Source organism: Nyctereutes procyonoides, unplaced genomic scaffold (genome assembly GCF_905146905.1).
Source record: "Nyctereutes procyonoides isolate TBG_1078 unplaced genomic scaffold, NYPRO_anot_genome, whole genome shotgun sequence".
Lineage (NCBI taxonomy): Eukaryota > Metazoa > Chordata > Mammalia > Carnivora > Canidae > Nyctereutes > Nyctereutes procyonoides.
In genome coordinates, this window is record NW_026575131.1 from 43,619,749 (window position 1) to 43,644,979 (window position 25,231).

Below are 25,231 nucleotides of genomic sequence, written 5' to 3' on the forward strand. Positions count from 1 at the left end.
GGGGGGAGGTGAAATCTGCTTTTCACATTACACAACGCTCTCTAGCTTAAAACTTGAAAAGGAGAAGCTGGGTTAACAGGCAATGATGATGCTGTGGGTTTCCAACAAGGGACCACCAAGAAAGTATGACTAGCCATCTAGGAGTTAGGAAAGCAAGAGTTCAAAAATAATACAACCAACCAACAAGTCCTTCTTTTTACTACCAATTTCTGACACCTGACTGCTAAAACCGTGTTTCTAATACACCTATTCCAACATCAGGAACAGAAGTTACAGATCTCAAACTCTAAAATTAGAGCAGAGGTCACTCACCTGCTGCTCACACTTGGCCATCTCTTTCTGTTTCTCCTGACGCACAACCTCAAGAACTTCTAAGATTTCTCTGGAAGAAAAGAATGATTTTTTTATTCACAACTTCTTCCAATAGAAACAGGAATTAAGTGTGTTTGTACAGAAAAGAGTCAATGAACTGCAACAGAACTCTGTGCAGCACACACATGGTGTCAGGCATTGCATTCCAGGAGGAGTCCGATATCTACCTGTTTCTTCAACAATTATTTAAGGAGATCCCATCTTTGGGCTACGACTTTCTTTTTCTTCAGAGCACTTAGGACTGGCTGACATAAGCATTTGTTTATTACCTATCTCTGTGTGCTAGAATGTGAAACTCATGGGGATGGGGATATTTTGTTCACTGTCTTACTTCTAAATAAATGTTCTGGCATTTACCAGAATAGTGCTTGGCTTGTTGGATATCACCTAGTATATGAACAAATGACTAAATGTTAACTGCTTCCAAACTAGGATGTATGCCCACTAGATGTATTCACCCCTGTATCCCCAGGCCCAGAAGACAATCTGAGTCATACTAAGAACTCTACAAGCATCTGTTGAATAAATAAATACTGGGATCCCTGGGTGGCGCAGCGGTTTAGCGCCTGCCTTTGGCCCAGGGCGCGATCCTGGAGACCCCGGATCGAATCCCACGTCGGGCTCCCGGTGCATGGAGCCTGCTTCTCCCTCTGCCTGTGTCTCTGCCTCTCTCTCTCTCTGTGTGCCTATCATAAATAAATAAAAAATTAAAAAAAAAATAAATACAATTTCTTCTCACTAGAGTAATGAGCATCCTGTTGGCTGAGGCCAAGTGACTGACAGAGATCACTAAGGGAAAGAATTTGGAGAGAGCAAGAAGAAAGACAATGGCATTCATGTGAAGAGACCAAGAGAGAAACAGAACAGCTAGAAAAAGAACAGTAGAGACAGAAATAAAAATCAGTTCCCCACCTTCCAGTTATAAAATTACTGTGATTTATTTAGAGAATGCCCTGGGTTCTGATCACTACCAACTGCAATTTGTTTCAAAAGTACCACAGCTGCTTATCAAATGCTTTTGAAAAATTAAGTTTCTCTACATTCTTACAGAAAAGAATCTGGTACTTATTTTAAAATGCTTAAAAAAAATAACTTTACAGGGTATCAGCAATAAAAAAGTAGCTCAAGTTAATATGGTAGTAAATGATATTCTAGTCAACTAACAGAAAAGATAAATAGCACTCACTTAGAACTGTTCTCTTTATCTTCTTCAAATTGTAATAATAATTTGTTATTGCGTTCTTTTTCTGCCTCAAAAAGCTCCACCAAATTCTAAAAGACAACGTCACATCAGATTTTAAGTAATGGTTACTAGCAACGTGTAATCAACAAACACATCAAGTACCTTCTATGTCAGCAGGCATGATGGGCCAATACAGGAAGTTAGGGAGAGGTCAAAACAGACTTTGCCCTGTGCTCCAGGGAACAATCACACATCCAGGACAAATTCATCAATAAGCAATACCCTTCTTAACTTACATTCAGATCAGATTTCAGAGTTTCATTTTCTTTTTTGCAGTTTTGTAGGTTTTTTGAAAGTTGGTCAATTTCAAACTTCATTACTTCTTGTAAGTTGTCATAGGAATCCTGTAGGCAGGCTTTGCTCTCAAGAAGCTTTTCCTTTTCTAATCTTTATCAGGAAAACATTTTTACAATGGTAAATATAAACATTAAATGTAGTTCTGCTAGTCAGATTATCGGCAGTTCCACTTCTCCCATCTACATACAGACCATTCCCAACTTACAGAAGCCTTGACTGACATAAAGCTCCTCATGAACTTGTGTGGAATGCCCACAATGCACAAACATAGAAGACACACTGGACCACAGAGCAGTGTGATAGGGATGGAAAAGACAAGGTGGGCATGTAAGCCTATAGCCGCCTACCTCCTCATTCTTCCTTCCATGGTCTCAACTGCATGTGCGCAACTGATGGGCAGTTAGGGTCATGGATTCGTTTTAGGGGGTGCCAGACCTAAACCTCTCTCATGTAAGTTAGGGACTGGCCTTAACTTAGTTTTGGTGGTAGCTCACCTCTATCCATTCATCATCACATATTCTCTGAACTCTAGGAAAGTTTTAAGATGGCAAATGGGGCTTTAATTTGATCAAGAGAGTAAACTCCCTCAGACAAAACCATCTCATAATTCATATAATTATTATTTCCTGCTTTTTAGGTTCTCATCCCCTCATTCCTCTCCACACATTTTATGACACACCCAAACATCCAGAGCTTGGCCAAGAACTTATAAACAATGAACCTGACTCTGGCACCATCCAAAACAGATGTCCCAGCTTATACACAGGTCATTAGATGGGGATTGATCTGCTTTACTAACTGAAGCAGGGCAGAAGCAGCAAATTTCAAAGCAGTATAAATCAGCTGCTAAAGACAGACATACAGACAAGAGACGGGAACAAGGGGGGATGTATTTATGATATAAACTGTATATATAAAGTAGCCAAATGATTCAAGAAACACACAGCAGTGTTGTGCTATTTCATGCAGGGGCCTCTTCATTGCCTGGAAGGCCATGGAGTACAAGCAGCCCAGAGAGTGATGCCCTCAGTGTTAAACCTGAGACACTGAGAAAAATTAAGTTGTATCTAATTTAAAAAGCAAGGAAATAAGGACACCTGGGTGGCTCAGCGGTTGAGCTTCTGCCTTCATGCCCAGAGTGTGATCGTGGAGTCCCGGGATCGAGCTCCACATGGGGCTCCCTGCATGGAGCCTGCTTCTCTCTCTGTCTATGTCTCTGCATCTGTGTCTCTCATGAATAAATACATTAATTAATCTTTAAAAAAAAAAAAAGGAAATATGCTCGCTATTTCTAAGACAGAATTTAATTAAGCATATAGTCAAATATTGTGGGGATTCTTAACATTTTAGATCTAGTTGAACTGACATGAACATCAGGATGTTAAAACCCAATGAGATTAGTTGAAGTGACCTTTTCAAAAAAATCACACAAAATTAATTTACAACAGAGCCAAGATTCTAATCAGTGACTAAGATGTTGAAAACAGATGCCAGCTGTAAGAAAAAACAACAGCGCACCAGGGATGACAAATGGCAACTGGCTGGAGCCTTGGTGCTGGGGACAGTGTGTAGGGGCAGTGGAGGGCATGTGGACTCTGCACACACCCCTGTCTCATGGGAAAAGAGTCATTCACATGGCAGAGATGGGATTTTCAGAGGACGCTAAAAGACAGATTTTTATAAGAAAGCTTTCAATTTTGAGAATGCTTTGCTAAGCTTTTTCAAATCATACTGGGCAGGCCCAGTAAAAACCTGTTTGTATGGATTTGGTCTGCAGACCTCAGGTTTTCTTCCTCTATTTTAATTCCTTACATATGGGGAAAACACATACAAATTGCAGATTTAAACCTTTGCAACGTCTCTGACACTCACCGTATCACATGCCAGATGTCTATTATTAAGTTATTGCCATGGACCCACAAGTTGGCATTGACACCACAAAATGGTTTTACAACAGGTTGAAATTAGCAAGAATAGTAAAAACAACTTCTGTCTATCATTCCTTTGTTTCAAGAGTACTAGCACTAACTCCCACCGGCTTCAGGTGAGTTACCATGGACAATAGTGACAACTGCTGATTTGGTCAGTCTCATACTGTGTGTCCCTTCTAGTAAGAGCACACCTTTTCCTCTGGAAAGGTACTATGTTGGGCCCATGCCATCTCAAACTCTTGATGAGTAATTGGCCCAAAGGTAAGCAGATGACTCCCGAAAGGCTGATTTGGATTTTCCCTGGGACTGATACACGGCTTCTGGGAGAGAGGTCATTGTAGGGATCGTTATGCTAAGAGGCAGAACATGGAGCTGTCTGAGGCAATCTGTTCCCTGTCACATAAAGGAAGGCTCTCAAAAGTAGGACAGAGTAATGGCAACATACTGAGGGAAAAATAGCAGGGACTTAGAGAGACAGAGAGAGAGAGACAGAGAGAGAGACACAGAAAGACAGACAGATACAGGCAGAGACACAGAGACAGAGAGAACATGCACTGATGATATCTTCTGAAACTCAATCTAGTTTGTTCCTGAAACCAAAATCACCTCTAGGTCTCCCCAGTATTGTGAGCCAATAATTTACCTTTTTGTTTAACTAGTTTGGGTATGGTTTATAGCACTTGCACAGCGAGCAGGCCCAGGCTGCAGGCCAACGAGCAACGGGACGTCATAACAGAACAACTCTACCTGACACTGTCCAGTTGAAGCTGTGTGTGCGCATGTCGATCAGAAAGGCTACTCAGTTCTTTCTCCTGACTCTCTCTGAACGAACTATACTCCAGTTTCATGGAAGACAGCTCCTTGTCTGCAGAATGAAGAACTACACGCAGGTCATGCACCTCACTTTTCAAAACTAAAAAAGAAAGAAAATAAACTCTCAACAGGTTTCTTTATATAAATTTTTTTTTTTAACAAAGTAAGTTTGAGGGATATCTTCACACAAACAGCAAAAAAGTAAAGATAACAATTTTAAGATGATAAACAACCAAAAAAAAAAATGTTAAACAACCAACCGGTTGGTACCTAGGGGCACTCAGATTATTTTCTTCCTCCCCTTTGCTTAAGATTTTTGATGTATTTCTACAAAAAAAGGAGACTTAACATCTGTCTCTGATCTGCAGGCCATTTGACTCTTCTACATTTCTCCTGTAGCATGTGCATGAAAATTTAATATAAGGGACAGAAATCAAGAGACTAAGCACATTTTAAGCGATCTAATCTTACTTATTGAAAACTCCTTGGTAATATACCAGAACTTTCCAAAATGGGTTAAATGCTTCTGGTCTTCTAAGGAAACTACAACTAAATTAGGTAACTCTTTGGTCAAAGAAAACACAATGGCTGTCTTTTAGCTTTATTATAAACTGCTGCAAACACTTTGATGAAAGGAGAAATAAACTGAAAAAAACTGGGAATTAAGTGATACTCCCAACTATGGATATATACAAATACCTAATTTATGCTTTATTTTGTCACTATCAAAACATTATTCATCATATGATTTAAAGACAATTTGTTTTCAAAGCCATATTAAAACTTTCAGCAAACAGTTCAATCACTTGTTTGTGAGCAGTCCTGGAGCAAATTATCCAATTATGACATATTACTGTTACTTATCACTGTCGTGCAGACTCTAGTTTGGTCATCTAATTTAAAATTTTGAAAAACCCAAAATATAGGGCAGATTTATTCACAAGAGTCAAAAGACACTGAGTTAACAGTATTCAGATGACAAAGCTCCCAGTTGTTCAAACTCACAGTCATTCTTAGTTTGAGTGTCCTGAAGCTGCTTTTCAAGGACATTCAATTGTGAGAGATGCTCTTGCTGCTGTCTGGTCCAGTCAGTTCTTTCTGATGAGAAAAGCTTTGAGAAAAAGATAAGTTTATTGGAAAAGGAATATTGGTGTACTAAGATATACTATAAATTAGTACCTTGTTTCTGTTTTAAACATCTAGTTTAAGGTCTCTGAGAGAATAAAATTGGTTGTTCCCATGAGCTACAGTGAGGATGTTCAACAAAGGGAAAGATCACTGCAAGCACCTGGACTGTCCATCCATCCTACTTTGTTCCGAACTAACAGCACAAGAGACCTCTTGGCACTATCGACAAAGTGTGCTAGAATTCAGACTAGGGGTGTGTGTGTCACAATCAGAGCAGTATGTGAAGTAACACAATAAATACAACTCAAATAAGCCTTGACAGAGGCTTTGCGAAGGTATTTTCTTCTCATAATCCTTTCACTTTGTGGCTTTGTTTCACGTTATTTTCTGGGGCCACACTCCTGGTCTTACCTCCTGCGTTTGTATAGAGTGATGTTCCAGTTTGTCAATGTGCTGTTGAAGCCTGAGGTTTTTATGCTCTTCTTCATCCAACTTCACTTGAAGGGCATTCATCTGTTCCTACAGCAACACAAAAACTTCTGTTGCCAAAAATTCTTTTTAATGGAACCCTCAACATTCCACTGTCTCTTCGGCATTAGAAAAACAAAAAATAAAATTCAAAACCTTATATGCACAAAGATATCAGAGGCCAGTTGGGAGCCAGAAAACAATTTCAAAAGACGACACTAATGACTTCTGGTGTCTCAGAATTACTCCTGTGGTCCTTTTAATTAAATAGTTTGAAATACAAGGGAAAAGGTGGTTAAAATTAAGTGGATTCAATCACAGAACCATCTTGAGACTTCTAAGAAGTTTTCCCAGGGCCGCATGTGAGTGACTTTACCAGAATGGCCTCTATGCCTTGGAAAGGGCAAAAGTCTGGAATTTGAGGGTGGTGTGGCTCACTCTAAATTTTACTAGACAGCAGAAAAACATTAAAAAAAAAATAAATCACCAGAATTCTGAGATAAGCACATTTCACAGGTTCTTTCAAATATACCAAAAACTGCCTGAAATTTGATCTATAATAAGATTCTTTCAATCATTTTAATTTTCTTTAGCAGATATAGTACTGTGTCACATAAACCAGACCTGGAACTTGAAGCTGGTGGCAAGGAGACCAGTTGCTTCACATATGAGAGAACCAAAGCCCCAGGAGACTACAGAGGGGGCCTTGCTAAATACTGAAGAGCAAATCAAAAAGAGCAGAAGCAGGCGGATTTCAAAGTCAGAGGAGTTTTCACACATCCATATTTAAAGAAATACAATTTTAATAGTATACAGGTTTGAACACTATACATTACAGAGTTAAAACGGTAAAGGAAGTTTGTTTTTAATGTCTAATTACTCGTGTTTTCTGAAACCAAACATTACCTGCACCATTCTAAGCTCTTCAGAAATGGCCTCAAAAGCTTGTTCATTCATGTCAGGTGGAATTGGCTCATTCAAGATATTATCATCTAACTCACTTGAATTCTGAGTGCACATAGGGCCAAAGCTCCCCACTTCAGGGCTTAATTTTGGTACTGTTCGAGACCAAAGTTGATAAGCCTTGGTTGGCGTAGTCATAATCTACAGCAAAATGTGATTATGAAACAGTATTAGTACGCATGAACAAAATAGCAAAAGTATTTAGTTACTGTGTGAACAGAGAGGATAAAATTGAAATTCTAATCATCAAAAGAAAGAGTATACTTGAGAGGCAGGTGAGAAATGCCTAAATAGAAACAAATCAATTCAATGTGGTCTCAAGCAAAATTCTAGTTAGATTTTTAAAACTGAAACTTGTTAAGCCGATTCCAAACTTCATACAAAGAATATAAGTGTAAGGAAAGACAATTAAAAAGAGAACAAATTAGGAAGACTTCCCTGACCCACATAAAAATACATTATAAGGGTATAGTCCTTAAATCGGTGGTTAGCATATGAATAGTCAAATAGAATACAGGAAGAAAATACATAGAAAAACAATGATTTATATGTGTAAAGTTCAAATTAGTGAGAAAAACAAGGACTAATAAAAGTTAAATCCCTGACTCATTCATTTGGGGAATATGAAAAATAGTGAAAGGGAATAAAGGGGAAAGGAGAAAAAATAAGTGGGACATACCAGAAAGGGAGACAGAACATGAAAGACTCCTAACTCTGGGAAACGAACAAGGGGTGGTAAAAGGGGAGGTGGGAGTGACTGGGTGGCGGGGACTGAGGTGGGCACTTGACGGGATGAGCACTGGGTGTTATTCTGTATGTTGACAAATTGAACACCAATAAAAAATAAATTTATTAAAAAATAAATTCCTTAGAAACTTAAAAAAAGTTAAATCCCTATGTAATACCATTCAAAAATAAAATAGCAGATGGATTTAACATCTCAAAGTAAAGAGAAAATTACAAAAGTAGTGAAAAAAGTAGAATATGCTGATGACCTTGAGGTTGGTTGGGTCTTTAAAAGTACATAAAAGAGGCTCTCTGTTCCTCCCCATTTGACAGACAGCCACATCTGGTGTAGTGCCAGCCACATCCCAGAGACACGGTGGTGAAGGTCAGACTAAACAGATTAGGTGTACTGGGCGCCTGGTCACCAGGGCTGCTTTTAACCCTGGGAAAGTAGACAATGTCACCATTAATGACCCTTTCATTGACCTCAACAACATGGTCTACAGTATGATTCCACCCACAGCAAATTCCACAGCACAACCAAGGAACAGGAAACTGTCATCAATGGAAAGCCCATCTCCAACTTCCAGGAGCAAGATCCTATCAACATTAAATGAGATGATGCTGGTGCTAAGTATGTTGTGGAGTCCACTGGGGTCTTCATTTACCATAGAGAAGCCTAGGGCTCACTTGAAGGGTGGGGCAGAGGGGGGCTGGTCATCATCTCTGCCCTTTCTGATGCCCCCATGTTGTGGCAGGCATGAACCATGAGAAATATGGCAGTTCCTTCAAAATTATCAGCAATGCCTCCTGTACCACCAATTGTTTGGCCCCTGTGGCCAAGGTCATCTATGACAACTTTGGCATGGTGGAGGGATTCATGACCATAGTCTATGCAATCATGGCTACCAAGACTACCGTGGACAGCCCTTCTAGCAAGCTGTGGCATGAATGACAGCTGAGGGGCTTCCTAGAACATCATCCTAGCTTCTACTGGTGCTGCCAAGGCTGTAGGAAAGTCATCCAAGCTGAATGGGAAGCTCACAAGCATGGTCTTCTGTGTCCCCACCCTCAACGTGTCAGTCATGGATCTGACCAATTACCTGGAGAAAGCTGCCAAATAAAATGACATCAAGAAGGTGGTGGTGACATAGGCATAGGAAGGCCCACTCAAAGGCATCCTAGGCCCTACTGAGGACCAGGTTTGCCCAGCAACTCTAACAATGACATCCACTCTTCCATCTTTGATGCTGGGGCTGGCATTGCCCTCAATAACCACTTTGTCAAGCTCGTTTCCTGCTATGACAATGAATTTAGCGACAGCAACTGAGTGATGGACCATACAGTCCATGCTGCCTCCAAGAAGAGCCCTCCAGACCACCAGCCCCAGGAAGAGCAAGAGAAAGAGAGGCCCTTAGCTACTGGGGAGTCCTTGCCCCAACTCACCCAACACAATGAGAATCTCCTGAACTTTACCCAGTTTCCACCCCAGACTCCCTGAAGGAGAAGGTCTTGGGGAGTCCTACCTTGTCATGTACCATCAATTAAAGTATGCTGTACCCAGAAAAAGAAAAAGATAAGGAAACCATCAACAAAATAAAAAAGGCAACCTACTGAATGGGAGAAGATACCTGTAATGATATATCTAATAAGAGTTTAATATCTAAAACATATAGAGAATTCATATAAGTTAATGCTAAAAAACCACAAATAATCCAATTAAAAAGGCACAGAGGTGAGCAGCCTGGGTTGCTCAGCGGTTTAGTGCCGCCTTCAGCCCAGGGTGTGGTCCTGGAGACCCACGATTGAGTCCCACGTTAGGCTTCCTGCATGGAGCCTGTTTCTCCCTCTGCCTCTCTTTGTCTCTCACAAATAAATAAATAAAATCTTTAAAAAAAGGGATCCCTGGGTGGCGCAGCAGTTTGGCGCCTGCCTTTGGCCCAGGGCGCAATCCTGAAGACCCAGAATCGAATCCCACGTCAGGCTCCCGGTGCATGGAGCCTGCTTCTCCTCTGCCTGTGTCTCTGCCTCTCTCTCTCTCTCTCTCTCTCTCTCTCTCTCTGTGACTATCATAAATAAATAAAAATTTAAAAAAAAAGAAAAAAAGGCACAGAGGACCTGAACATTTTTCTAAAGACATCCAAATGCCTAATAGACACATGAGAAAATTGCTCAATATCCCTCATCATTGGAGAAATGCAAATCAAAACCACAATGAGATATCACCCCACCTCATCTATCAGAATGGCCAGTATCAAAAAGACAAGAAACAGTAAATGTTGGCAAGGATGTGGAGAAAAGGAAACGCTTCTACACTACTGGTGAGAATGTAAATGGTACAGTTAGTGTGGAAAACAATATGGAGGTTCCTCAAAAAAATTAAAATAGAACTATAATATGGTCCAGCAAAATTCTTCTACTGGGTATTAACCCAAAGAAAATGGAAACACTAATTTGAAGAGATACATGCACTCCTACATTTTGTGCAATATTATTTACAATATCTAAGATATATAAGCAACTCAAGTGTCCATCAATAGATAAATGCATAAAGATGTGATATATATATATATATATATGCACATACACATCCCCATACGTATATACACTTGTATATTACTCAGCCGTAAAAAAGAATGAGACCTTGCCATTGGTGATACCATGGATGGACCCAGAGGGTAGCTCGCTACGTGAAATAAATCAGTCAGAAAAAGACAAACACTACATGATTTCACTTATATGTGGAATCTAAAAAACAAAACAAATCAGAAACAGACTCCTCATAAATACAGAGAACAAACTGGTGGTTGCCAGAAGGGAAGAGGTTGGGGGGATGGGTGAGATGGGTAAAGGGGCACAAACTCCAAGTTATAAAATAAATAAGCCACAGAGATGTGACATACAGCATAGGGATTAGAGTCAATAATACTGTAATAACCTGTACGGTGACAGATGATGACTACAGTTAATTGGGTAAGCACTGCATAATGTATAGGATAATATAAAAAACTATCTAATCACTATATTGTATACCTGAAACTAAAATAATATTGTATACCAACCGTACTTCAATGAAAAATTTTAAAAAAAGGAAAAAATCAAAAGGTGAAAAATAAAACCCCAAAAGACTTGCTGATAGTGACTGTCTCCAAAAAGGGGCTTGGCTAGTCGGCAGGAAGGACAGAAGATGGACAGAGACTTGTCAATGTATACTCTTTATACCTTTAAAAACTCCCATCATGTGAGTTGTCTACTCAAACAAATGAATAAAATTTCTTTTAAAAACGGTCTCCTAGGGCAGCCCGGGTGGCTCAGCGGTTTGGCGCCGCCTGCAGCCCAGGGCATGATCCTGGAGACCCGGGATCGAGTCCCACATAGGGCTCCCTGAATGGAGCCTGCTTCTCCCTCTGCCTGTGTGTCTCTGCCAATCTCTCTCTCTCTCTCTCTCTCATGAATAAATAAATAAAATCTTTTTTTTTAAAAGATTTATTTATTTATTCATTCAGAGAGAGCAAGAGAGATTTTTTAAAAAATTTTTTAAAAAGATTTTATTTATTTATTCATGAGAGAGAGAGAGAGAGAGAGAGAGAGAGAGAGAGAGAGAGATTGGCAGAGACACACAGGCAGAGGGAGAAGCAGGCTCCATTCAGGGAGCCCTATGTGGGACTCGATCCCGGGTCTCCAGGATCATGCCCTGGGCTGCAGGCGGCGCCAAACCGCTGAGCCACCGGGCTGCCCTAAATAAATAAAATCTTAAAAAAAAAAAAAAAAAAGGTCTCCTATTAAGTGACATCAAAAATATCACTTCTAAAAATAACCATTAGAAATAAACAACTATTATTAAGTTTAAGCTGTATAAGGAAAGATATTTTTAGCCTTCACAGAATCTGGTACAAAAGCTCAATCACCAGCATCAGCAACACCACCTTCTTAATCTTTTGCTTTCCCTGGGTTCTCCTCATTCTCAGATATTCACACTTTTTTTTTTTTTTTTAAATGAGGGCAATGGTTGTTTAGGATAAAAGCCCTCTTGTTATTACTAGTTTTATCTTAGATCCTTTAGTGGTCTTTGTCCTTAGGATTTCTATTCTTCCACCACTAACTGGGAGCACATGGTACATTACATCAACAGCTGTCAAGATCCACCAGGTGCCACCACTCTATTATCTCACTTAGTGCTCTAAAAAACTTACAATCACATCCTCCTCATCCCCACTTTGGAGACCATAAATATGAAGCTCAGAAATGAGGAAACCCTGCCTAAGGATAGTGACAGGTTAAATCTGAACCCAGGTCTGATTCCAAATGCTTTCTTTCCCACAACATCCCACCACTGGACCACTGGAGGCAGACATCAGAACAGCTGGATCAGTCACTCTGGGGTTGATTGTCTTGCAAAGGAGTCTAGCATATCTGGGGATCATCTGTGCAGTCTCACTCCATTATTAAGAAAATGAGATCAAACTCATTAGGATTAAAGAATTGCTTCAGACCACCTACCTTAAGTGTTTCAGCATGAATTTTATTTAGGTGAGAAACTTCTTGCCGCTTGCAGGCTTTTGTTGCTTCCAAAAGGTTTTCAAGATTAAGGTTTGCTTTTTGCAGAGATTGAAGCTCTGATTCCAATTCTAGCTGCTTTTTCCTAAGCAATATTTAAAAATTGAGTATTTCAGATAATAAGTAATGTCCTTGTAAAGTACAGTTTATATTCTTATATAACTTGATACTTACCTCTCTAAATCTGAGATATTCTCAGATTATTACCCTCAATTTCTAGTTGGGTAAAATATGGCTATGTTGACTAATAAATGGTAGAGCTCTGGGTAGCCCAGGTGGCTCAGCGGTTTAGTGCTGCCTTCAGCCCACGGCCTGATCCCGGGGACCCGGGATCGAGTCCCATGTCAGACTCCCTGCATGGAGCCTGCTTCTCCCTCTGCCTGTGTCTCTGCCTCTCTCTCTGTCTCTCATGAATAAACAAATAAAATATTAAAAAAAAAAAAAAGGTAGAGCTCCAACTCAAAAGCCCAAATAGTTCATGTGATACCACACCTGATATACTAGTCTCAAAATAAACACTTTTAGGGCACCTAGGTGGCTCAGTTTAGTGTCTGACTGCTGGTTTCACCTCAGGTCATGATCTCAGAGTCATGAGGTTGAGCCCTGCATCTGATTCCACGCTCAGCAGGAAGTCTGCTTGGGATTCTCTTTCCCGCTCCCTCTGCCCCAACTCCCATGTGCCCTTTACTCTCATGTGCGCTCTCTGCCTCTCTTTAAAATAAATAAAATAAACACTTTTTTATACTTTAGGATAGCATTAACCTTAGTTATACTCTGAATGAAGCTTATATTTTTTTCTACAAAAGGAGCATAAATAATATTAACAAACCTGTAATTCCTAAAAGTACTATTTTTTTTTTAAGATTTTATTTATTCATGAGAGACACAGAGACAGAGGGAGGCAGAGACACAGGCAGAGGGAGAAGCAGGTTCCATGCAGGGAGCCCAATGCAGGACTCCCTAGGACTCCGGGATCATGCCCTGAGCCAAAGGCAGACCCTGAAACCACTGAGCAACCCAGGCATCCCACCTGATTTAACTCCTTTTTTTTTTTAAAGATTTATTTATTTATTTATTTATTTATTTATTCATGAAAGATACAGAGAGAGAGGCAGAGACACGGGCAGACGGAGAAGCAGACTCCATGCAGGGAGCCTGACGTGGGACTCGATCCCGGGTCCCCAGGATCACGCTTTGGGCCGAAGGTGGCGCTAAACCACTGAGCCACCCGGGCTGTCCTGATTTAATTCTTAACAACGTTGATTTAAATTTGGTAACTAGGGCAGCCCGGTTATCAGTGAAAATATCTGTATCATCTAGGTTCATTAAATTTATTAAGGAGCTTTCTCTTCATGTCAAAACAAGTTAGTTGCTATAGGAGAATTAGTATTTAATGGAAAATGCTCAATTAAATTGATGTTAAATGCTAAAATGAATCAACACTAAAGTTACTCAAACAGGAAAGCATGAATGTGCATTTACACTTTACCTTGTTAGTTCTTTGAATTCTTCATATTCTTGCTTTGAATTATTCAGTTCTGTCTGAATTTGCAAGAGTTGTGCTTTCAACTTCTCAGTGTTCACTAACGAACATGGCTCCTTTGGAGTTTTAGGAGAAAATCCTTGTTGACCTGGTAAGAAGGAAACAACTCGGTCTTTGAAAGAAATAACAGAACACATTTTCTAAGTTCTCTGCCAGGTATCAATTTTTAAGCAAAGAAGGAAAAATGAGAGATGGGTTAGAGAGTGGACCCTAAAAATCAAGAACCTGAGGCTCAACAGGACACAAAGAAAGACCCAACACAGTGTGTCAGATAGTGCCAGAAGTTGTTTCTGAGAAGTGGGGAAGCCCCAGGATGTAGGGGCATATTGAAGGCAACACCTTTTCCATCAGGAGAAAGAGCAAACCATGGAGTACAACACACATCATGCTGGTGCAACGGTCAACAGGTGAATACTGCCGAAATTCATGCTGACAGCTAATGTTAACAGTCAATAATTACTCTGGAAAGGAACCAAACAGCAAAGGCAGCAGGTTGAAAGAGATCGGTATCCTCTAACTGGTGGGGAATATGTTCAGGGATTGCTTAGAAAACTGGATATACAGGAGAGAGTTCTACTGTGGGAAAACATCACATAAAAGTTGTTTAGAAAATGATCTTCATTTAGAAGATGGTAGGATCAAGAAATGACCATTAGTATCTTTCAAAGGTAGTATGTCAAGGAATTATTTGAGGTCAAAATGGCCAACAAAATACAGAGCCCTGTAGTGAAAAATGGCTGAAATAATACACAAACCTCATCTTAACTTTGCATCTAAAATCAATCTCTCCACAACCCATGTTTTATTCTTTTAATCAGTCATAACAGAATGGAAGAAGACTTGCAAAATGAAAATTTAAAATAGACACAAACAGGCTTCGTTACGAGTGCAGAATGAGATTAGAATGTTCTCAATTTCGATCTGAAATGACAAAGGCTGAGACAGAAATCTGATAAAAGTCCATGAAAATATTGGGCAGCCCGGGTGGCACAGTGGTTTAGCGCCGCCTTAGTCCAGGGCATGATCCTGGGGACCTGGGATCGAGTCCCACATCAGGCTCCCTGCATGGGGCCTGCTTCTCCCTCTGCCTGTGTCTCTGCCTCTCTCTCTCTCCCTGTGTCTCTCATGAATGAATGAATAAAATCTTAAAAAGAGAGAAGAAAACAGGCCATGAAAATATTCACTCTGAGAGTGGGGCGAACATAGATTCTGTTGCCAAATCCCAGAGCATTAACACCAGGAGCTGCCCAGCCTATACGTGAGATTCGGCACCAACTAAATCACTTTTCACAGAGTAAAAGCAGATGGAAATAACACAGAACTAACAGTGTATGGTGGCCAGTGTATAACTGGCACCCACAACTCCATGATGCAAGTATCAAGCTGGGATCAGGAGTCTGACCTTCAGATGCCTCTCACATTGAACAAACCTTACTTTGCTAGCAGATAAACATCTCCATCTTCATCCATGTTGATTAGGCTAGCATTTTCATTACAAATACTTAAAATAGGAAAATTTCATTTAATAAAAATTAGGGATCCCTGGGTGGCGCAGCGGTTTAGCGCCTGCCTTTGGCCCAGGGCGCGATCTTGGAGACCCGGGATCGAATCCCATGTCAGGCTCCCAGTGCATGGAGCCTGCTTCTCCCTCTGCCTATGTCTCTGCCTCTCTCTCTCTCTCTCTTTCTCTCTCTCTCTCTGTGTGACTATCATAAATAAATAAAAATTTAAAAAAAAGAAATAAAAATAAAAATTAAAAATATCTAAGTCAATCTTTTTTTTTTTTTTTAAATAAAGCCATTTTCACATTAAATCTGTTACATTGCTCAAAAGTTCAAATAAGCTCCAAGGAGAGGCTGATACCAGTGACAACTCACATGAGACAGACACACACCAGACTCAAATTACCAAAAAGAATGAGATGGTAAAACATCCAGACACGCACATTTCTTTCACATACGAAGTTTGATTTAGCACCGTGAATGCACATAGAATCCCAAAAGTCCAATGCAAACTAAATAGATTTTTTGGGAAAAAAACATTAAAAAAACAATTGCCAGACAGCCCTCTAAGGAGGCTTATTTAAGGAAGACAAACACCTTTGGGAAGAAAGATTTAAAAAGTAATAGGAGAAAATCATGGGGAATTACTGCTATATACTGCAGAAACATACTGGAAGGCAAACATGGTTCAAAGAAAAAACCCTACTGAAAAAAATGTCAAAAGTGGATTGTAAAACTAGTACCCGGTTCCAAGGTCAAGAGCTTGAACAATCAAAAAATGAAAAAGAGGGGATCCCTGGGTGGCGCAGCGGTTTGGCGCCTGCCTTTGGCCCAGGGCCCGATCCTGGAGACCCGGGATCGAATCCCACATCAGGCTCCTGGTGCATGGAGCCTGTTTCTCCCTCTGCCTGTGTCTCTGCCTCTCTCTCTCTCTCTGTGTGACTATCATAAATAAATAAAAATTAAAAAAAAAATTTAAAAAAAAAAAATGAAAAAGACCTGGCCTGATCCCAGGATTAGTAAGGGGCTTGTTTTTTGTTTTTTTTTTTTTTTTTTTTAATTTTTATTTATTTATGATAGTCACAGAGAGAGAAAGAGAGAGAGGCAGAGACATAGGCAGAGGGAGAAGCAGGCTCCATGCACCGGGAGCCCGACGTGGGATTCGATCCCGGGTCTCCAGGATCGCGCCCTGGGCCAAAGGCAGGCGCCAAACCGCTGCACCACCCAGGGATCCCCAGTAAGGGGCTTGTTCCAGGAAAGAGCTGTGTGTCCATGTCTCCTGAAAGCAAATAGTACTTGAGGGGCAGAATGTCTTGATCAGAGGACCAAATACTCTTGACCTTGAGCCTGAGAGATTCAGTGTTGAACATGTGGACCCACAACTGGCATGCCCAGCTAGCATTCACGGGCTCGCCCCACTGAGGGTAGGAGTGACTCACTTACAGCAGCACCTTGACGGAAAATTGGGCCGCCTTCTTCACAAGTCATAAGGAAACTGAAGGTCTGAACCTGTTCTATGTCTCAAAGCTGAAAGCAATGAAGGATGACTAATAGCATAATAATAACATAACAGTTATTTATAATAACCATATAAATAACAGCCAGTTATTAGGTGTCTCTTCACCTAGGAATTACCCTAACAGCAGGTTTCCATGACAGAAGGGAGGAGGCTCCCAGGGTACCATGGCTGAGCAGACCACAATCGTTTCAACAGTGGCATTGGAAATGAGAAAATCTTCTGGAACAGGGAGTTGGAATTTCTGATTCAGAGGATGCTCACACACAGGGAATGCAAGCACAAATACCATGATGAGAAAACCTGTGGGCAGCTGGTGCCACCTGCAAGGTGGCTGGTAGAGGGCAAGAATGGAATAGTATCTTTGAGTGTTGACAATTTTAGATGTCAGAATATAGTGTCCAGGGCCCACTCCTGAAGGAACTTTTAAAACAAAACCCAAAACAACATGAATACATGTTCAAAAAGGCCAAAAAAAACAAAAAAGGCCAAACATTTTATCAGGGTAAAGGGATGACTTCACTCAGGAAACCCAGGAACACAAGAAAACAACAATTTCCTTGAATATATTTGACTATTAAGGCAAGATATCTTTCTATATGATTATCATGCTCCTACTACTCCAAAGAAATCCAATAAGTAAATTTACAGTGAAGGACTCGAGGAGTTTGCAACGGTAGAAGTGCCCCAGAGCACCAGCAACTCCACAGGCTCGCCTGTAGTTTGTTCTTGTATGTGATGCATTAGTGTTTCCAAGCTCCTTCACAGAATAGTTCCACAAGGTAGAGCCCAGTGGTGACTGAGGCCAAAGAGTACAGCACAAGAAGCGGTCAAAGCCAAGGCTTCTGTGTGAGGGATCTCTTCTATGCAGACTAGAGAACGCTGGAGGGTGGCTTCAGGCCACAAGTTCTCCTGTGGCACCTGGTCATCCGTGTGTTGTCTGCTGTGCCTGTCACGTGGGGAAGAGCTCAGGAGGGCTCTCTCCATAGCAGTACTTGGCTATGGGGTCCCTATAGATATTCTCATGCTGCATGCTCTGGGATGAGGTCCTGCATTTGGCCAGACACAATTCAAAGTGATCTTCAACAGCCATGAAGAGGTTCTGGAATGCCACAGCTGCGCGGTTGAGGAAGCGCTCCAGGAGAAGTCGCTTGCTGGGCTGCAGGCAGCAGGACACACAGTAGTCATAGGCACCACAGCAGCCATGGGGCAAGCAGCCATCACAGCGGTACTGCTTCATGCCAGGGGCGTTGACATTACAGCAGCGGTTCACCAGCAAATCCTTCCTTTCACAAACGTATCCTAGCTCATCTGTGATGAGGTGCTTCCCTTGAATGGAGTTCCGGCACTGGTTGCCAGGCCGACTGCTGTTCCCCAGGTGAAAATGCACCTTCCACAGAATGGGCTGGTCGTGGTCTTGAACCTGGAGGAGATTCCAATTTCTTACTGCTCTTTTCTTCTGCTTGAAGGTGCTGCGGAGGAAGTAGACAAGCGAGAGCCCAAAGACCAGGGCGAGCACCCACCTCTTCTGGAGGAACCGGCACCACACCATCACAACCACACCATCGCCACCAGGTTCACCATCCCGGTGTTGATGCTGGGCAGGCCCGGAGCCCGGCCGGCATGGCCCCTACGCGGCCGGCAGCCCCATTCCCCATGGCGGGCGCCCTGAGTCAATCTTTCATCAACAGAACAGAACCAGAAGAGGTATTTCGTTGATATGTCTATTAGCCCAATTCACTACTACGAAACTTATGAGAAAAAGTTTTTAAAAAATGCCTTTTGTTAACTTAAAAGCGTAAGTATGTATATAAGAAATTAGCACCACACCAGGTCTAGAGGCTAAAACAAAACCTTACCTACAAGGCAATATAAATGCCCTTTCAAACAGACCCCTTGCCCCTAGAAGGCATGCAGACAACAATCATTTCTTACCCTTACCTCTTTTCTCTGTGCCAGATAGTTCGGAGAAAGCTTTCTCTAGTACAGCAATGGTCTGGGCATCCATTTCTTGGGCTCTTTTCACAGGCTCTAATAATCTCAATCTTCTATTCTCCTCTCTAAGGGAATGGTTTTCCATAGCATACTTGGCAACTCTGGGGTGGTGCTCAATCTGTGACACAGAAGAATTAAGACTTACAGACATTTCCATAATAACCAGTCTTTCTGCAAAGCCATTGGGAAACATTAGGAATGCTGCATGCACTGTTGCAGTGGTCGGCTGCAAGGCCTGTGGAAAACAACCTGGCATTTTTGACCACACTCAGTATGTGCATAGCTTATGATGCCATTATCCCATGTTTGGGTCTGTGCCTCAGAACTTTCACCTAGGCATGGGTTCGAAAAAGAGAAGTGTAAAGGTGTACCCTCTTCATGCAACAGGGGCTGCTGACATTAACACACTGTAACAAATGATGAAACGCTCTATTGACCAGGTTGAAACACCCTCCAAGATATATTAAGTGAAAAGAAGAACAGCAGAAAAGTATGTATGGTAAGTTGTCTTTTGTGTTAAAAACGAATAAAAGTAAAAATATCCATATTAGACTGAAAATGCATTAAAACGTCTCAGAAGGCTACAAAAGCCAGAAACAGGTTTTCTTTGTGTGTGTGTGTGTGTGTGTGTGTGTGTTGTGTGTTTTTTAATGACGTACCTGTATTAACTACTCATCTTCCCCAGGGAAAAGGAAAACCAGCATCAAGGAATTCAAAGGGCCCCTATGTACAGAGATTGCTGATTCAGACAACCACAATTGCCCACTGGGACAACAGACAAGGGACACTTGCTTGGGGGATGGAGTGCTAATACAGTATCTCACAGCTCCTCCCATCCCCCGTCATTTGGGGCAAAGAAGTTGTGCAATCATACGGTCAGCTGAATTCATTCAAAATGCTTTCTGCTGTATTAACTCACATGAATTTGGTGACAAGCTTATATATGCCTCGGATCTCCCTTTTTTTTAAAGATTTATTTATTCATGAAAGACATAGAGGCAGAGACACAGGTAGAGGGAGAAGCAGGCTCCACACAGGGAGCCTGATGTGGGACTCGATCCCAGGTCTCCAGGATCACGCCCTGGGGCAAAGGCAGGCGCTAAACTGCTGAACCACCCAGGTGTCCCGGATCTCCCTCCTCCTTAGAAATACTGCTAATGTCATATACTCACTTGTTCCCGAAGAGTTTGGATCTCGTCCCTTAATTCCGACAACAAGCGATCCTGCTCTGCAGGCAGAAAACTTCCCCGGGATTCCTTGTGGAGCTTCTCCAGGCGCATTATTTGATCCTCTCGGAATTTCACAATCATTTTATTAGATTGAATAAATTTTTCTTTTTTGAGGGTGAGGTCTTCTAATTGAGTAACTTTTTCTACCAGAGACTTAAGAAATTCACAATTTGGTTAAATGTGAAAAGTAATTCTGCCTCCCTAAATTTCCACAAACCAAGCAATAAACACTAACTTGAAACTTCATCTCAAAGGCAAAATTAGATTTTCTATAGCTTTTCTTTGTTCTCTTTATTTACTTGTGCCATTTCACTCAGAAAGACACCATGGAGCAAAAGCCTAAAATATCTGGAATCCCCTTTATACCAACTTGGTTTCCTACCTTCTTTTCCTGTTCGGATTTCTTAAAGAATAACATTGCCTCTTGGAAATACTTCATGTAATTAGTCTCATCCTTATCTGTAATTGATTTGGTAGGAAAGAAAACAGAAAAAAAATGTTTATCTCTCAAATTTTAGGACTAAGAATTGAGCTATAAAACAACCTCTGACTGCTCTCAATCAAAAAGAATCAGACTACCATCACTAGATCACATATTTCAAATCAATCCAATCTACGTTATCGATTCTTTTAAGAAAAGTAAGTTCTTTTACCCTGTTTGGTAAACATACATATGTTGCATATGAAAGAATCTCCGAAGTGGATCTAAATGAAAACAGTATCTCTTTTTAGCAGTTGTGAGAATTGAATCACTCAAAATTATTTCTACTCCTCCTTCCTATCATATCCCACAGAAATAGGGATATGATGTACATATGGTATCCATATCTGATTACAAACTATGGCATCCCTCATTTTATTGTGCTTTACGAATACTGCTTTCTTTACCAGTTGAAAGTTCGTAGCAACCCTGAGTTGAGCAAGTCTATGGGTATCATTTTCCTAATAGCACTTGTTTACTTTGTGACTCTGTGTTATATTCTGGCAATTCTTGCAACATTTCAAATTTTTTCAGTATTATTATTATATTATGGTAATCTATGGTCAGTGATCTTTGATGTTTCCATCGTTAATTATTTTGGGCACCAAAACCACGCCCATATAAGATGGCGAACATAATAAATGTATTTTCTGATTACTCTACTGCCTGGCTCTTCCCATCTCTCTCCCTCTCCTAGACCACCCTATTCCCTGAGACACAGCAATATGGAAATTAGGCCCTTTGATAAAGCTACAATAGCCTTCTAAGGGTTCAAGTGAAAGAAACCATCGCACATCTCTCACTTTCAACCAAAAGCTAGAAATGATTAAGCTTGGTTAAGAAGACATGCCAAAAACCCTGACAGGCTGAAAGCTAGGCCTCTTGCACCAAAGAGCTAGCCAGGTTGTGAATGTGAAGGAAAAGTTCTTGAAGGAAATGAAAAGTGCTATTCCAGTGAGCACATGAGATAAGAAAGCAAAACAGACTCATTGGTGATATGGAGAAACTTTTAAGGATCTGGATAGAAGATCAAACCAGCCACAACATTCCTTTAAGCCAAAGCCTAGGCCAGAGCAGACCCCTGACTCTATTCAATTCTCTGAAGGCTCGGAGAGGTGAGGAAGCTGCAGAAACAAAGTCTGAAGCCAGCAGAAGATGATTCATGAGGTTTAAGGGAACAAGTCAAATTAATTAATTAGTTAATTACTTTTTTTTTAAATTTAAAAAAGGAAAGAAGTCATCTCCCTAACACCAAAGTACAAGGTTAAGCATCAAGTGCTGATGAAGAAGCTACAGCAAGGGATCCAGAAGATAATTCATGAAGGTGGCCACACTACACAACAGGTTTTCAATGTGGATGAAATCATGTTATACTATAGGGGGAGATGCCATTCCAAGACTTTCATAGCTAGAGAGAAGTCAATGCCTGGCTTCAAAGCTTCATAAGATAGGCTGACTTTCTTGTTGGGGGATAATGCAGCTGATGACTACAAATTGAACCCAGTACTCATTTACCATTCTGAAAATCCTAGGGCTCTTAATAATTAGGCTAAATTAAAAAAAAAATAATTCTACTGAATTAAAAAAAAGAATTATGCTAAATCGGCTCTGCCTATGGCCAAGAAATGGAACAACAAAGTCTGGATGATAGCACATCTGTTGAACATGGTTCACTGAATATCTTAAGGCCACTGTTGAGATGTACTGCTCAGAAAAAGATTCCTTTCAAAATATTACTGCTCATTAAAAATGTAACTGAGGGCAGCCCAGGTGGCTCAGCGGTTTAGAGCCTCCTTGAGCCCAGGGTGTGATCCTGGAGACCCAGGATCGAGTCCCACAAAGGGCTCCCTATATGGAGCCTGCTTCTCCCTCTGCCTGTGTCTCTGCCTCTTTCTCTCTCCGTGTCTCTCATGAATGAATAGATAAAATTAAAAAAAGAAAGAAAGGGAGTTATTTTGACTTTCAACTCTTACTATTTAAGAAATATATTTCATGGGGCGCCTGGGTGGCTCAGTGATTGAGCATCTGCCTTTGGCTCAGGGTGTGATCCCAGAGTCCTGGGATGGAGTTCCCACATAGGGCTCCCCACAGGGAGCTTTGCTTCTCCCTCTATGTCTCTGCCTCTGTGTCTCTCAGGAATAAATAAAAAGAAATACATTTCATAAAGCTATAGCTGCATAGATGGTTATTCTCCTGATGGATCTGGGCAAAGTCAACTTAAAATCTGGAAACAATTTACCATTTCAGATGCCATTAAGAACAATAGTGATTTATGGAAAGAGGCTAAAATGTCAACATGAACAGGAGTTTGGAAGAAGTGGATTCCAACCCTCACGGAGGATGTTAAGGGTTCAAGACTTCGGCAGAGGAAGTAACTGCAGGTGTGGTGAAAACAGCACGAGAACTACAACCAAAGTGGAGCCTGAGGATGGAACTGGATTGCTGCCATCTCATGATAAAACTTGAACGGATGAGGAGTTTTGTTTTGTTTTTAATATTTTATTTGACAGACACAGAGAGAGAGAGAGAGAGAGAGAACATAAATAGGCAGAGCAGTAGGTAAAAGGAAGAGGAGCAGGCTTCCTGTCAGGCAGAGAGCCAAACTCAGGGCTGAATCCCAGGATCCCGGGACCATGACCTGAGCAAAGGCAGATGCTTAACTGACTGAGCCACCCAGGCACCCCAATGATGAGGGGTTGCTTCTATTTTTTTTAATAATTTATTTTTTAAAAAGATTTTTACTTATTTATTTATTCATAGAGACACACACAGAGAATGAGGCAGAGACACAGGCAGAGGAGAAGCAGGCTCCATGCAGGGAGCCCAACGTGGGACTCGATCCCAGGTCTCCAGGATCATGCCCTGGACTGAAGGCGGCACTAAACCGCTGAGCCACCTAGGCTGCCTGAGGAGTTGCTTCTAATGGATGAGCAAAGAACTCGGTTTCTTAAGTTAGAATCTACTCCTGGTGAAGAGGCTGTGAAGATTATTGAAATAACAACAAAAGATTTAGGGTATCACATAAAGTAACTTGATAAAGCAGCGACGGGATTCAAGAGGATTGACCCTAATTTCAAAAGACGTTCTACTATGGGTAAAGTGCCATAAAACACCACCACATGCTACAGAGAAATTGTTCATGAAAGGAAAAACCAATTGATGCAGCAAACTTTACTGTTGTCTTATTTTAAGACACTGCTACAGCCAACCCAGTTCTCAGCAACCACCACCCCGATCAGTCAGCAGCCATCAACATGAAGCAAGACTCTCCACCAGTAGAAAGACTACAATTTGCTGAAAGTTCAGATGATGGTTACCATTTTTAGCAATTAAATATTTTTTAATTAAGTATGCATGTTGTTTTTAGACATAATGCTACTGCACACTTAATGTATTACACTATAGTGTAAACATAACTTTTATATGCACTGGGAAACCAAAAATCTGGCATTATTGTACTATTAGCTTTATCGTACTCATCTGGAACTGAACCTACAGAATCTCTGATATATGCCTGTACCATATTCCTACGTAGATAAAACAAAAACACTTGTTCAGAAATGTGGGTATTGTGCCTGTCATCAGAGGGTTCTTTTTTTTTTTTTAAGCTTTTATTTATTTATTTATGAGAGATAGAGATAGAGATAGAGAGAGAGAGAGAGAGACACAGGCAGAGGGAGGAGCAGGCTCCATACAGGGAGCCCAACGTGGGACTTGATCCTGGGTCTTCAGGATCACACCCTGGGCTGAAGGTGGCACTAAACCCGAGCCACCCGGGCTGCCCTCATTAGAGGGCACACATGGTCACACATGGTCATCTTCAGGATAAAGGACACCATTCATCTTACCTTTTGTCAGAAAGCTTTCTGGTAGTAACCGCCCTGAAGCAAGCTGAGCCAGCTGTTCTTTGAGCCTCTTTACTTCAGCTTGGAGCTGGCTCACATTTCCTTGGGTGTCTTCATTTACTACTGCCTGTTCAAGAATTTTTTAAAAAGCATTAAAAGAATACTTTCAAGTCATACAATCTTGTGTTTATATTTGTTTATAGGATCTGGAATGACAAACATTAAACAAAACCATCTCACAAACAGTCCATAAGGCCCCTAGAATCACAGTGTGCTAGAGTAGGGAGGAAGCCTCTTTTACCTGTCTCTCTACCTATAACAAGGGACTCCCCCCCTCACCACACCTCTTGTATGCTCCCACTTAGGTCTGGGAACACTGGGTCAGCAGGATCTGGGTACATTCACCTAACACTGCCTTCTTCTTGGGACAGCCCTAGCCCCATGGAGAAGAGCAAACAGCTCTTCCCGGCTGGAAGGAGTATCCTTTCCCTTCCGTGTTGGCTCACTGTATGGGTATGAAGAACTACACAGCTGGCGTGAGCTCCATCAGCTTAGCAGAAAACACCTTCTGCAAAAGAATCCACCCCTATATTTTCTAACAGTCCTCCTGGACACGAGAGTT

The 25,231-nt window shown here is 41.2% G+C and overlaps 2 protein-coding genes across 4 annotated transcripts in view; both read right to left on the reverse strand.

Annotated features, from left to right (window-relative positions):
• KIF15 (kinesin family member 15) overlaps positions 1-25,231 on the reverse strand; it is a 77,958-nt gene that overhangs the window by 18,122 nt on the left and 34,605 nt on the right. For all 3 annotated transcript variants that reach the window (XM_055344602.1, XM_055344604.1, XM_055344603.1), the window contains 13 exons: positions 24,613-24,736; positions 20,666-20,742; positions 20,227-20,436; positions 19,001-19,172; positions 13,988-14,129; positions 12,442-12,583; positions 7,159-7,356; positions 6,196-6,303; positions 5,662-5,767; positions 4,591-4,756; positions 1,852-2,002; positions 1,559-1,644; positions 313-382 (listed from right to left, as the gene is read on the reverse strand). In XM_055344602.1, coding sequence (XP_055200577.1) covers positions 313-382; positions 1,559-1,644; positions 1,852-2,002; positions 4,591-4,756; positions 5,662-5,767; positions 6,196-6,303; positions 7,159-7,356; positions 12,442-12,583; positions 13,988-14,129; positions 19,001-19,172; positions 20,227-20,436; positions 20,666-20,742; positions 24,613-24,736 — 1,752 coding nt within the window. The remainder of the gene's footprint in view (positions 1-312; positions 383-1,558; positions 1,645-1,851; positions 2,003-4,590; positions 4,757-5,661; positions 5,768-6,195; positions 6,304-7,158; positions 7,357-12,441; positions 12,584-13,987; positions 14,130-19,000; positions 19,173-20,226; positions 20,437-20,665; positions 20,743-24,612; positions 24,737-25,231) is intronic.
• LOC129522383 (SREBP regulating gene protein-like) lies at positions 17,967-18,611 on the reverse strand. The gene has a single exon (XM_055344605.1). It carries the CDS (start codon positions 18,609-18,611, stop codon positions 18,012-18,014), a length of 600 nt encoding a protein of 199 aa, XP_055200580.1. The 3' UTR covers positions 17,967-18,011.